Source organism: Xiphias gladius, chromosome 3 (genome assembly GCF_016859285.1).
Source record: "Xiphias gladius isolate SHS-SW01 ecotype Sanya breed wild chromosome 3, ASM1685928v1, whole genome shotgun sequence".
NCBI classification, from domain to species: Eukaryota; Metazoa; Chordata; class Actinopteri; order Istiophoriformes; family Xiphiidae; genus Xiphias; species Xiphias gladius.
In genome coordinates, this window is record NC_053402.1 from 14,694,092 (window position 1) to 14,709,222 (window position 15,131).

General features: G+C 39.6%; 1 protein-coding gene across 2 annotated transcripts; it reads left to right on the forward strand.

The window, feature by feature from the left end:
* Positions 1 to 15,069, forward strand: LOC120786603 (arf-GAP with dual PH domain-containing protein 1-like). 2 transcript variants are annotated; one of them, XM_040122128.1, is made up of 12 exons: positions 1 to 160; positions 709 to 835; positions 3,319 to 3,449; positions 4,185 to 4,276; positions 5,504 to 5,586; positions 11,575 to 11,687; positions 11,980 to 12,126; positions 12,542 to 12,625; positions 13,189 to 13,251; positions 13,421 to 13,492; positions 13,883 to 14,111; positions 14,201 to 15,069. In XM_040122128.1, exons 2-12 carry the CDS (start codon positions 745 to 747, stop codon positions 14,227 to 14,229), a joined length of 1,134 nt encoding a protein of 377 aa, XP_039978062.1. In that variant the 5' UTR covers positions 1 to 160; positions 709 to 744; the 3' UTR covers positions 14,230 to 15,069. The 2 variants fall into 2 exon arrangements, with proteins under 2 accessions (XP_039978062.1, XP_039978070.1); XM_040122136.1 differs by lacking the exon at positions 1 to 160 and adding an exon at positions 330 to 346.
* Positions 15,070 to 15,131: the final 62 nt, after the last annotated feature.

The window sequence follows — 15,131 nt, forward strand, 5'->3', positions numbered from 1 at the left end:
GAATTGGACTGTTTTAGGCAAAATTGAATGGAATTCAGTAACAATGCAGTTGAAGGTTTTTCCAGAGTTTAACCGGCGGCTAGTTAAAACTTTTAAGCCTCTTATTCCGTCCGCATTTCCTAAAGTGCCGGCTTAGGACCCAGAATGAGTCGTGAGCGGAGTGAGTTCCTACCTTTAGCGTTACATTTATTTTAAACGAATAATACTTTGCTGTAAACGGTGGTTGCTGTTTAATGAAGCCCATGGAATAACTTTTAGGGAGATATCACCAGCCGCGTCCTTTCAAGTCGTTAAAATAAACTCGGAAGGAAAAAAAAAAACCCCAACAACAACAGATTGAGATGAGGTAAAAGACTGATTATATATTTTTCCAGACTCCGTATTAGCGAGAGAAGGGGTGAGTTTCGGGCGTATTCGCTGTCTGGGAGTGTCGTGAGCGCGTTTCCACGCCGCCATAATGACCGCTGGGGGTCTCACTCTAGAGAAAGACAGGGGGAAGAGTTAAATGCACTTATGGTCGTGGCATCAACGTTGGACTGACCATGCCACACTGTCCAGCCGCCGTCCACCCGGCGCCGCAGCCCCCGCTTTAACGGTTTCGGCTTGTTGCGGCGCACTTCTCACACACCGAGCCCACGGCGTCCGGCGGCGGCAATGTTTACTTTGGATGCATAAGAGTTTGGGTTTGTTTTTTTTTTTTTTTTCCAGCCGCCGAGCAGGGAACCGAGCACAGTCGTCGGCGTTATGGCTTCGGACCCAGAAAAGAACAGACGGCGTATGAAACAGCTTCTGGGGAAACCTGGGAATGGAAACTGCGCCGACTGCGGAGCCGCAGGTAGGCTGGAGGGGAGTCGCCGACAAACGGTGGACCCCTTTTCAGTGACCCTTTCCCACTCAAACTGGTGTGTCCATACGACTGTCCCACCCATGTGTCACTGCCGTGGTATATTATAAACTGTAAGTAATTGACTGTATACTACAGTGTCACAGTGTGCCTCCAGTGTCTTTTTCGCAAGGTCGCTAAGTTTCTCCTCTCAGACCGTCACGATGTGGTCTAGGCATGGTTATGAAATATACAACAGTTGACACAATGAGCATCCTCACGATTTAGGCAGGATTCTACTGAAAGAGAAAGTAAACAATGTATAAGCCTTTTTTAATTTCTTTTTTTAGACCAGCTGTATTTCTAAGGTTACAATTCTTAAATAAGTAACACTTGTAGACCTATTAGTGTTTATTATATCAACTTTGAACTCAGTTTTAGTTCGAAGGTGCTTTACAAAATGTATTTAATCTGATTCATAATCTTATTCCTGGGCTGGGGGATTTTCATGAACGTCTTTAGGTTGACGGGCTAAATGTGTATTCATCTGGTGGCTGATTTCTTTCAGCATGCACATACCCTACAGTAGGTATTGTCACACCTAGCTGGTTTACACTTAACAAATCTGCAATTCAGCACATGGGTATGTGCAAACAGTTGTGGTTCCTGAAGTGAGATTAAACTGCTCCGAGTGAAGGTCAGAAGGATCTAGAATAATCTGCCGAATGTATTTTGCCTCACATGACTCAGGTGTAAGCTTTTCTAATTATTCAAGAATTTCCAATAAAATAAATGCCAATAAAATTTTTTCAGGTCCATTCATTCAGGTCTTTCAAAGGATTCCCATATCCATATCTTGAAGATAAATACTGACCCTGTTCAGTTTGTCTTCCCTGCCAAATGTGTATTCACCCTCTATATGCTAATTTGCTGTCTGATTTTTTTTTTAAATTTTTTTTTAATAAGGATTCTTCACAACACAGGCTTCATAATGCAGAAAAAATGGGAGTGGCTAACTACACATCATCCTCTTGTCTCTCTTATACAGATGCACAGTGTTACTTGTGTGCAGCTTTGTGATTATGCACAAGGAAGTATTTTTTTTTTTTCCTCATACTATTTTTACATCGTGTGTGTGAGCAGGGACAGTTTTTCCTCTAGTCGTCATTAGCAGTGGTTGAATGGGTGCAGCTTACTGATACAATCTACTTCAGACTGCCCTGGTTCTCTGGCTCACTCAAAAAACAAGCACCATGGCAGCTGTAAGCTCACTTTGCATCAGAGTAATGATTCTGAAAATTAGATTTTTGAAGTGTAAGAGGAGCTGTGTGTGTGTCTGTGTAGCCATTCACACCTTTGCTGTCGTGTGACACACAATTTATACACAACAAACATGTTGTGCATAAATTGTGAAATTCCTTGGAATTGATGCTTTCTATGGTGCACTTTTTCCACACTTGTATTTGTACAACTTTGTATTATTCTGACCTCAGTGAGCTTCCCAAGAACACAGCAAAATGTCATGACTGCTGAAGCATAATTGGGTGACATGTTACATATGTTTTTTTTGTTTGTTTTTGTTTTGTTTGTTTTTCCCCAGTGTATGCCTGCTTTGTGTCAGAGGCACAAAGGTCTTTTTTGTGGCACAGAGGTGTAACTCTCATTGTACGCAAAAAAAGTGTGAATGTAATGTGTGAATGACATGTTGCACATACTAGTAACTGTGTAGACACATGATATACAGTAGATGTACTTGTACATTTTCAATATTCATAAAAATGTTCAAAACCTAGATGTGATTAGGTAGGTAGGTATGTAGGTTGGTATGTAGTTATGTGTCTGCTTCTCAAAAAAAAAAAAAAAAAAAAAGAATTGAACTTTATTCAACTCAAGAGATTTTTGAAGATAGTTCACCATTTCTAAACAGGTATTGCCGTTAGAATGTAGAATAGATGTGGGCTGTTGTGTAAATACTGTATAAGGATTATTCAAGTGAGCCATCAGTGGTGCCGAGTCTACTCCCTCACTACTGCCACCACACTGAGGCCCACAGGAAACACCCAGGCTGTGCTCACACAAATACCCGCATCGTGATATATATAATTTTCACCCAAATATTGATCATGTCTGGAACTGAGCAAGGCTATTATGATCAATCTGAGGATGTAGACTGTTTTTTAAGTATAGGTTGTGGAGACATGTTAGCGCTACCTGCTTCCTGTATGCACCAATGTGAGCACACATGTGACGTGCGGATTATTTCCCCCGTGTGTAGTTGTTAGCCTGTAATTTTGTTGACCACTGTTTCAGTTGTCTGCTCTTCTGCTCTGCTCTTTAAATATAGCTTAACCATCAGTGTCTGTTACAGGGAAGTTGAGATATGCTTCGGTTATGTAGACCTTTAAAGTGTGGTTTTTTTTTGGGGGGGGCGGGGTTGTGTGAACCTGTATATGTGTTGTATGCATCTACACACTAGTCTGTATGTTGCTTTGCAGACCCGGAGTGGGCATCCTATACCCTGGGCGTGTTTGTGTGTCACAGCTGCTCAGGCCTCCATAGAAACATCGCTCAGATCAGCAAGGTGAAGTCTGTCCTGCTGGATCCCTGGAGCTCCTCTGAGGTGGAGGTGAGAGCTACTGTCTGAAGGATTTTATTGATACACACCCTGAACAGAGTAGAAAGCCCGGTCTTCTGTAAGAGAGGATCAGATATTTATTGTAATCTAAAATGTGGGCTGAAGTAACGTCTGCAGCCTGTGGCCTCACCCAACCCACCCTGCTCCATTGCGAGCATCACTCTCTGCCTGTCATTCCGCCCCTGCATCCCTGCTTAGGAGAATAAGACAAGTCATCGGCCTCAATTCAGGCCTGGACTGAAAGGCATGAGCCAGCAGCTAGCAGATTCATCGTGTGTTTGTGTGTGTGTGTGTGTGTGTGTGTGTGTGTGTGTGTGTGTTCGTGTGTGAGAGTAACAAAATGGATTATGGTGTGTTTTCATTAGATCTTTCCCTCTCAGACCCCTTTTTTCTTTTTTCTTTTTTGATTTGTCTGTGTATGCCTGTGTGATTTTATAGTTTCCCAGCAATGTGCTGACGCATGCTCGGTAGCACCCTCTGCGTTAAATACAGACACCCAAAAGAAGCAGCTTCCATGGTAGCAGTATTTCTCTACCTCTGGGCAAGGAGTCAGCCACACAAACGCTGAGCTGCAAACACCTTGTGTGTGTGTGTGTGTGTGCGCGTGCAAGTGCAACCTGGCCACATTAACCACATTCACATTCATGCACTCACAGCCATTAAGCAACTGATTGCACACAGATATCGCTTACAAACATCAGACGTGTTTCTTTCTTGCTTCTGCAGTTTATGGACTCTGCGGGTAACAATGCTGCCAAGGCCAAATATGAACAGATAGTTCCTGCCTTTTACTATCATCCCAAACACAAAGACTGCACGTAAGTGATTTTGTCCTCCACCCTCTTTAATGTCTGTTTGAGGTGGTGTTGTCTTTCCTGTACAGGTGTTCAAATCCAAATGTAAGATGGATGACTACATATCTGCAGCACAGATAGCTACTGTAGAAACTTTTTTTTTTTTTTTTTAAATCTTGTTTTGTCTTGATTTTGAACAGCCATGGAAATTAACCATACACATCCAGTGTGCCTAATGAAGTTGTCTAAAAGGTAGTTCAGGATGAAATAATGAAAACGCGATTTGTTCAGATGGTAAAGGTATTGGTGGTAGGTGACTTAATTGCCCATTAGTTAATTAATACAGTAATAATGCTGATGTCAGATATTTCATAACATAAAAAAAATTAATGATCCTTTCCATCAGTATTGAGATTTTCAGAGTGTATGTCATCGATCAACAACATTGCAAACATCAGCTGATGTGTTGTGGTTATTTTGTGCAAAGAGATTAAAAAAATTACTACTGATAACATTTTCAAAACAGCAATTATTGTTCCATAAAGGGATGTATTCATTAACATAGGGGCAACATGTGGTTTTGGTAGCCTCCATGATAAGAAAGCCAAGTTCCTGTAGTGTGAACAGGAAGCAGCAGTTCAGTAGAAGGGTTTCTCCTTAACTGCCTGGTGATATAAATAACAAAATGCAATGATAAAACACTGAGCGGCGAAGTTTCTTAAAAGGGACCAGCATTGTGTTTGTGAAGGATGATTGTTCAGAGAAAAAATGAAGGAGAGAAAAAAACAATTCCATTAAGCGTGAAGGTCTTGGAGCAACTGGAAGACTGTGATGCTGGTTTGTTCAAAGTGATATGACTAAGCGTGTTGAAATGAGTTGCCTTGTCGAGAATCATGCTGAAGATGCACACACATGCAAAGCGTAGGTTTATGAATGATGCTTTTGTGTAAGGATAATTACTGAGGGAACAGAGTCCAGAGAAATTAATAAAATGGATACGAGACATTAAAGAGGAGCACGAGCTGTATAATCAGTATCATGAAAGATGGAGGATAAGGGAGACACAACTGATAATTATGAAAAGATGAGCCAAGTAATATTTGATTGCTTCTGTTCAGAGTTTGCATGAAATATAGCCCTGAGGCTCGACATCTGTTTAACTTAATGAGACGTTTCCAACAAATCAGCTCAACCATGAAGTAAACATCAAACCCAGGCAAATCTGGGTGTCTAACACCAACTGTTCTGCAGGCTCCTGCGGGAACAATGGATCCGAGCCAAGTACGAGAGAAAGGAGTTTTTGTGTGTGGAGAGGCAGGAGCCCTACTCGGCAGGTAAGAATTAAATTTGTCTCTGTACAGTTACTTGCACAAACACATTATACGCCTTGCTTACTTGGGAAAACAAGTAATTGTCTGTGTCTCACACAGGGCCTCCTGTTCAGCATTCAATGAACACTCAGCAGGAAAACAGTATTATCCATTTATCATTACCAACATTCTTGAGTGAAACAGCTGATCACATCCAAGACAATGAGTGAAAGAGGAAGGGAGAGGAAGCCTCATCTCACACCACTCCACTTAAAGGGAAAAGTTTGGAAAATAAGAAAAAAGTTAGAGCATTTAACGACTCGTAAAACCTGAAAATGTAGTTACATTTCTGTAAATGTTTGGGTTAAACAAATCAGATACATCGTGTTATTACTGAGCTGTAGAGGTGTTGGTAGATGTATTTGTTTCACCTTGAACAGAGAGAGGCTAACTCTTTCCCCGTGCTTCCAGTCTTTACGCTAAGCGCCAACTCCAGCTCCATCTTTATCACTCAAAAGGAGACTGATATTAATCTTCTCAGCAAATAAGCGTCTTTCCAAACTAAACTTAACTTAAATTATACTTCTAATGTTTCTCACTCATCCGCATTCTACAAATGTAATCGACCTTCTTCAAATCTTCATTTATTTAATTACCACATCATGCGCTCTACAATTGTTTTGACCATCATCACCCCTGAAAGATTGTTGCTTGAAAGATATGACAGTATTCTGGGCAGGGATGTATTGTATTGATATCTAGTGGGGTTCAGTGTGTGTCGTAGGAGGTGCTATTTTGCCTGGTAATGGCATGATCCTTTCAGAGGGTGTAATAATAATAATAATAATAATAAGCAACTCATGGCACAGTAGGCACCATTACTACCATCACCACTGCCCAGCCCTATTAGCCAGTCAGATTTTACAACTGCTTGTTAGGTAGTTGGTGTGTCAGCGTGGCACAGACACTGGAAGAGACAATGAGGGCTGGTAATCAAGGGAGGAAAACTGCCCTTTGCTGTCATCCTTCAGCTCCTCCCGTTTCCTCATTTTCTCTCTACTCTACCTTCCCACTTTTGTCTTATGTGCACCTACCTCTGTTTCTGCCCAACTGTAATACTTCTCACCCTTTTGTTAGGGTTCACTGTCTGAAATCATTTTGTCATTGGTCTAAGCTCACTTCCTCGCTAAGTGTTTATAACATAACCTTTATCGCTGTCTTTTTTTTGCTGAATCATGTGCCAGTGAATATAAGCGTCACAAATGACAAATGTTTCTTGGCTAATTGCCCAGTGCAACCGGAATGAAAGAAAAAAAATGGCACCAACCTGACTGCTGATCTGACTTGGCTAATCAATAATGGATGCCCCCAAAGTGAGTGGAAAAGAGTGTACAGATGCTAACATAGTGCTATTAAGATTCTGCCATCTTAAGAGATCATATCTTTTATGTTTAGATGGTAAGATGGGACCTTTTTAACATTTTATAATTTTAATAGATAAGATTCTAGAGTCCTGGAACTGTATCCATGATGAAGGCAAGAGATTGATTGGACTTTAATCAATGTAAAAGGAGTTAAAGTGTTTACTCGGCTGAAAGAAACAATTACTGGTGTACCTTTTTTAAATTGTTTTCCCCCTATAAAAATCCTTCTCCCATGGTTGACCACTAGTGTCAAACAGGCATACACTTTACTACCAAACATTTTGAACTGGCAAAACTTAACTTTAACCCCTGTCTATTTAGCATTTATAAGCGCTACATAAACGTTTAATAAATTATTTATAACACTATAATGTAGTTGAAAGCGATTTTAGGATATTTTTACATTTGTTTTATGTACAGTATTTGTCAACAAGAACAACTTCTCCTATGAAGTCATATTTTGTATTATTACTGTGTTTTACTATATTGTCATTCCCTATCTGTTTAAACACCAGCCTCTATTTATGGTGGTCCTCAGGAGGAGTTATAGTTGTTGACCAATACAGTATAAAATACTTACATCTGCTAACAACTTCATTTGTGTGTTATAAGCTATTTATTAAATGTTTATGTACTTCATATTCAAGTCAAAGTGGTGTTAAGTGAACAGTTAATTCCAGCAGACAGTTTGACTTGTTTAACACGGGTGTAACTAATAACATCAATTCCACTCAGATGTTTCAGTAAAATAGGTCTCTGCAGGCTTGCTCACTGGCATAAGCCATGCCAGTGAGCAAGCCAACTGAGACAGCCAAATGTGATTTAGCCATGAAATAAAGGAAATGACCACTGTTCTTCAAACTACACCTTTTATTAACAGGTCCCCCCCCCCCCCCCCCCCCCATCATAAACCTAAAGAACACAACTTCAAAGATTAAGTTTTGAGAAATTCATTGTTCAGCTGCAACTTCATAGACTTTAGCATAGTTAAAGGGGGAAATGGGAAGCTGTCAGTGTAATCAGACATGTCTATGTGTTCCATATGTTCTGCCGATTAAATGTGATTGTCACCAGCCACACTTAAAACCTATCAGGTTTTATCCACTGTTTCCCCTGCTGACATCTGTCCTGGAAATGGGACGTTGTACAAAATAAAGTCAGTCTAACCTGATAGAAAACATGGTTCGTGGTTTGTTAGATCGTTCAAAGACTGCTGAAAGCTTAAAGATGTTATGCTATGTTACTCCACACCCCTCTTGTGTAAGTAATGGGTTGGGCTGTCTTGCTAAAGTTATAGTAAAGTGATGTCATTGTTAGAGCCAGAGTGTCAGGTTCACATACTCTGCAGTACTCAACATGATGAGGAAACAGATTGTGTTGTCTAAAAGCAACATAGTTCCCTTTTACTGAGTTCTCACAGCAAATCTTTGTATTTGCTGCTAAAACATTGGGGTTATTAAGAAGTGCCTTTACTCTGCATTGAAGGGCTAAAATACAACCTGAAATTTCTCAAACACATCGGTGCTGTTCAATACAATGATAAGCAGATTTTTTTTCAATAATCTTACATAACTTCTACAATACAGTTCATTCTTAAAACAGCAGCTAGAAAAGTGGGGAAAGTTGGAATCAAATACTTTAAAAGTATGAAATGATAAAAAAAAAAATTAAAAAGCCCTTGTATCTCTCTGGGGGGACTTAATGTATCAAAAAGGCAAAATGCAGAATTGCTCTTTGGACTAAAAACATGAAATAACTTATAAGGGCATGCAAAAAGAAGAACAAGTAAAATCTGACTTTAAGGTAGAGAAGATGAAGCAGTATTATCAGAGTCTCATGACTGTCAAACTCCTCCCCTCTGTGTCTCTCTCCTCTCTTGTCAATGGCCTCTTGTGTTGTGCTATGCAGAGATTTAGGAGCATGTGGCTATGTCTCTGCCATGGAGGAAGAATGGCCTCTTTTGTGTACAAATAATCTATATAACTTGCTCAGAGACTTTAGGACAAGAAAAAAGACTAGCAGTGGTATGAAGAAAGATGGATACTGTGGTCAAAAACTTGCTTTGCTCTCCCAAGTGTTTGCAAATATTTGACACCCTGTTTTTACAGTGAATGACTTCTCTTCTTCTCTTCTGCTGTGTAATGTTGTTGTGGACAGTCTGACCCCCTCCTCCCAGTGGTGGAGCAAAACATTCTGACTCATGAATAATTGATGAAGTCATTGCTCAACCATAAGTTTACTGTGGCTTGTGGCCCACAACCTGATAACTTCCTTACTGTACAAGGAAGCAAGAAAATGGAGAAAAGGGAGGGACAAAGGTGCAGGTGGACAAGAAGACAAACATCTAAGTGTCTAATTTCAGGTCCATTTCCCTGATGAAAGCGGCAACTGAGATGTAATTTTCTGGCACATTTTCTAATCAATTTTTTTTCTCTGCTTTTTATGGCATTGCACTTAAGCTCATACTATACCAGCATTTGACAAAGACACTTTCTATCAAAATGCTTTTCTTGTACATTTTCTTGCAGGGGAAATAGTTTATCAGTTGTTCCTAGTGCAGTCTATTTGCAGATAGCTGTGTAATCAAATGAAAACAGTTGAGTGCTCTATATGTGAAGCTGTGGGTTGGCATCACAAGGGTTTGTTTAACGTATGTCACCGTATTGAAAATACCACCACTGTTACAACTGAACTAAAACCACAACTGAATGAAATGGTGTCAAAAATCTAGCGAGGTACTAAAAAACAACTAAAACAAAACTAAAATTAAAAAAAAAATTATTCTTTTTTAAATTTTTCATTAATTCATTAATTCATTATAATAATATATATTAAAAATTGTAAAATATTAGAAGTTCCTTGCACCAGTTGCAATTTGCTATTGTAGTGTCACAGTGCTGCTGGAATGGTAACAGCTAAGGAACAATGCCTAAAAATAAGCTCTGCAGCCGGTCAAACAAGTCATCTTATGGAATCAGCCAACACTTCCTCAAGAAACTATGAAATAATGGTCCCCAAACTTAACACTAATTCAGTTCATTGTAGTATCAACATCCACATCTTAGGTATTAGGAAAAAAATAAGCTCTCTGCTTAATATTGCTATATGGCTGGTGTGTATGACTATGTAAGTGTGTGTATAGGACAATGATGTTGCACTTCTTCCTGCAGTGCTGTTTCTGTTGGCTCAAACTGAATCTGGGCAGAGAGATCAGTGTCAGGAACAGGAACAGCGCCGGGGGGGGGGTAGACAGAGGGATGGGTAAGAGAAGGTCGTTTTTGATATGGCACATTATTTAGAAGACATTAAAAATGACCAGACTCATTCACTGGGACTAATTACATTTTTGGAAAAATACAAGTTATGAAATAAAGGTGCTTTGTTGGTCGCTAATCAGAGACACATCGTGTGTGTGTGTGTGTGTGTGTGTATGTTAGAGAGGGAGAGAGTTTACTTCAGTTATGATCAGGCCTGTACAGGAAGACATCAGTTAAAAGTGAATTATTTATGTGTAGTAAAAGCAGAGGAGCTTCCTCCCATCACTGCTGAGCAGCTTAGAATGGTGACCACATAAGCTCAAGAGTGTGCACATACACTTAGACACACACAAGTTCACCAACATTACAGGTCTTTGTAATGTAGGAACTGTTTGTGGCCTCCACCAGCATTGTATCTGGTTTCATAGTTGAAGATCTCTGACTCTTCGTAACCACTGCTGCCTAATGTAATGTAAAACTACTGTTTTTAGTGCACTCACATTGAACTGAATGAACGGGCTCAAGGAAAGATTTTATTATAACCAGTACATAAAAACATCAAATAGCAAGTAAGCTGCAAACTTTTTTCATGCCATGGTAATATCATTTGCGACTATTAAAACTGCACAAATCAGTACTCTTACATAAAAAATGACCTAAAAGGTATGTGTCATGTGCAATTCCCTGCAGCTCTAAGAGCGTTTGAGGGTTTTAGTTTTCTGGCCAGCAAACTCCGCTCTCATCAAGCTCACTTCCACTATCAGCAGGCAGCTATTTTCAGAGAAAAAGCTCTGATAAACCCAGTGTATGCTTCCTTCCCAGTACCAAACAGCAGACAAAGGTAGTCAGTGACCAGCTGGTGTACATAGTGGAACATTAGGAACTAAAGAACCAGAGATTTCTTTGAGGAGTTAGTTAGAGACCAAACACATAGCTAAAAGGAGAACGAATATTGGAGTTACATTCATCAGGTGGCCAGAAACATGACTCCAAATGAATGATAATGTTGTTGTATGTTTAAATAGGTAAGTGTGTAATTTAAATAGTTAGGTGTAAATAGACTTGCTAACATGTTCACAAATCGCCCCAAAAAAACCTTTAAGCCATTATAGCTACATAATTTTATCTACCTAATAATCTAGTTTATTAAAGCTTGATTTACTTTAGTTTCATTATTTGTGAATTTTTGTTGTGTATTACTGTTTCTTAGACTTTGAGGTGATGTATTTATTGTGGTAATGTGTATTGTGGTAAAAGTCTGCTGTGCCTTCTCTCTGTATTCTCTCTCCATGTCAATGGAACGGGACCTTTGTGGGCTCCACTCCTGGCAGGATACAGAGAAGGGTTTCTATGGAAACGAGGTAGAGACAACGGACAGTACCTCAGCCGAAAGTTTATTCTGTCCGAACGGGAGGGTGTTCTGAAGTACTTCAACAAGCATGATGTGAGTGCTTTCTCTCTTTCTGTTTCTCATCTGTATTTGAGCTTCTGATCTCAGTGCTTAAACTGCCTTTTGTTAAATGTTTTTCTCCCATTTTAAACACCGTAAAGGTAAGTTGGAAAAAGAGCTCAATGCCTGCATAGACCGTAATCACAGTGTGTATTTGGAGCTTCTTATTCATCTACCATATGATTAATCTTTTCTGTTCGCTACACAAAGAACATTTGGAGGACACAAGGAGATAAGACTTCACTAGCGAATATCTTGCTTCTCAAAATGTATTTCCTTTCTGCAGGCCAGAGAGCCCAAAGCAATCATGAAGATCAATACTGTGAATGCCACTTTCCAGCCAACTAAAATCGGCACTGCCCATGGCCTGCAGATAACCTATCTGAAGGACAACAGCACTAGGAATATCTTTGTTTACCATGAGGATGGAAAGGTGAGGTGCAGTGCCTATCTGTTTGGTGGTTTGGGTGGGAAATAGAGAGCAGGAGTGTGTTTGAAGAGGCAGGAAAAGTGGCGTGTCCACCTGGTGGAAATGGTATGTCATTGCTAGTCAGTGTGTAATTGATGTTTATTTGTTCAAAGGCTTAATAATACACTCACACAACAGTAAAAAATGTTAGTGGCTTGATAAAAGGGGTGATAAGTGACCATTTGAGACCGGTAATGGTTCAGCAACATTCAATCCCATGGCTATTGATATGGGAAATAAAATTGTAAGAGAATATGCTTCTACTTCCCAATGCTGCACATCTCTCTTGGGTTAGCCATTTAGAAAAGCCTTTTTGTCTCATGAGTGTCGGGTGTAGTGATTGATGAGTCATTGTACTTCCTGATGTCCTGTCCTGAAGGAAATGGTGGACTGGTTCAATGCCATCAGAGCAGCCAGGTTTCACTACCTGCAGGTGGCATTTCCTGGGGCTCCCATCTCTGATGTGAGTACATGCACTTACACCAATACATGCACATACGTACAGGGCCATAGCTATCACTGAGGGTACCGACGTCACATTCTTTGTATATTTTCTGGGAATTAACGAGTTTCAGAAAGCTGGGGGACTACATTCTGCAATTAAAAAAATTCTATTTATTATATATATTTATTATATTTTGCTGATTCCATTGTTTCTAGACTCATCATGTAAATTTGATTACTTTTTAATCCAACAAAATAAATAAGTTTATATGAATATTACTTTCACTATTTCCTTACCTTTGAAACACCATTCAGACCTTTTCTATTGGGAAATAAAACTTATAAAAAATAAAACTAGCATTTGAATAAAGAAAATAGACAAATCATCTAATTTAGCAAAAATAATTAGACTTTCCTTTGGCTGTGTAGTCATACTTTCCTAGAGGGAGCCAGGGTCTGTTGCAGGACTTGGATTCATGACTTCATTACTGTTTCTTCCTGGCTATGGCCCTGCATACATGCATACTTATATACACACAGTGTAATTCAGAGTTTATCGGTATTTGCTCTTTGTTCATTTAGTTGTTGCCAAAGCTAACCAGGAACTACATAAAGGAGGGTTACATGGAGAAGACTGGTCCAAAGGTGAGGTATTTATTTAGCTTTGTATAAATTGAATACCACCGCAACATGGTACATTTAAGGTAGAGAAATATGTAGAGCTCATAACGATGTTGGAGGATAAGCATGAAAGCCAAGGAATTTATTTGGCCTTTGTAGCTCTGTGAATTGAGCTTCTGTTTCTGTCCCACAGCATACAGAGGGATTCAAGAAGAGGTGGTTTACGATGGATGACAGGAGGCTCATGTACTTCAAAGATCCACTGGTATTAAAGCTGCATGTCATGAGGAAACTACTGTAGTTACACACTGTGACCAGCAGATGCTGCTGTGGCTTTTTGTCTGCGTATCAGTCCCTGTTTATTTTTAGAAACAGTTCGTCGGAAAAACTCTATAAGAAATACAATTTGCACTAGTTTGGAAGTATTAACTATGGCTCAACCATATACAGTGCACTCAGTGACATTTGGTTTGTGCTGCACAACATGCCAAAACAGCAATTTGCCTTTTGAAATATGACAGTTACATTCATTCTACTGACATGTGTGTGTGTGTTTTGTATTCCTTAATGAAAGTACAACTCTTTGTTTCACCCAATAACCCTGAAATGCAGTTTAAAGCAGGAAGATTAACTGCGTTTCTCCCTCTGCTTTTAGGATGCCTATGCACGAGGCGAGGTGTTCATTGGTAGTAAGGAAAACAGCTACACTGTGCTTGCCGGCCTCCCTCCCAACATTCAGGGCTACCACTGGCAGTTTGGAATTACCATAGTGACCCCAGACAGAAAGTTCCTTTTTGCATGTGAGACTGAAGAGGATCAGAAAAATTGGATGGCTGCATTTCAGACTGTAATTAACAGACCAATGCTGCCTCAGGAGTATGCAGGTGAATTGAACACCCAACTAATACAAATCATTATTTAGCTTTTCTTCTCAATAGCTGAGTCGATCTATATTTCTCTGTTCTCTCTGCAGTGGAGGCCTATTTTAAGCACAAACCATGACTGTCTTAGTGTTTTGAAGAAATATTGGTGTAGGATGAGGAGCAAGAAGTGGAACTGGAAGAAGAAAAAGACCCAAGATAGGTACATGACATCTGATAACAGAAGCTCTCATAAAAGGAAGGGTGACAGAGAAAAGGACCTAAAGGTGAGACAGCTTCGACCACATTTACCACTCCCACAGTTACTCCTTTACTTTACCTGCCGTCCTGCTCAACTTCACTTACATTATGTGCAAGACTAATTTCTTGAAGTCAGAATCATCAAGCTCATGAATGTTAGCCTAACTTACTTATCTGTCATGTGACGTGACTTACATACTTGAAAGAGGTCAGTCATCCTGACCTGAATGTGCCGAAGTTATGTATGTATGCCTTTTGTGCAGGAATTAGAACTGCTGCTGCTCAGACGTGAAGAGATGTCAATGTGGTGTTCTCTGTTCTCATAATAATACAAGTATTTTCTTTGATTTCGACCAAGTGTACAAACTGTGTTATTCTGGCCAGTTATAGACAGACTAAAAACATAATCTGATGCAGGACTGTAATGTCAGTAAGAAGAAATAATACATAGTCTACAGATACTCTCACACATCCTCACTTTTATTTCCATGTATGAGTACAATGATATTTATTTCTTGATTTATTTATTTTAACTGTCTTATTTGCTATCTGCAGCTTTCAATATTATGGTGCCAAGCACCGCAGGTACAATAAGCTATTTTTTTGCTTTTCGTACATATTCAAACGGCTGAATGTAAACTGCTTTGTGTGAGGTTTATTATCGGCTTGCATTCCTTTGTCTCATTTTTGTAAAACTATATAAAATATTGGATCGAATTAAGCATTTGCTCTCATGTCATGATTATCTTTCCACTAGAGGGAGACAAAGGAAAGGTTTTAAAC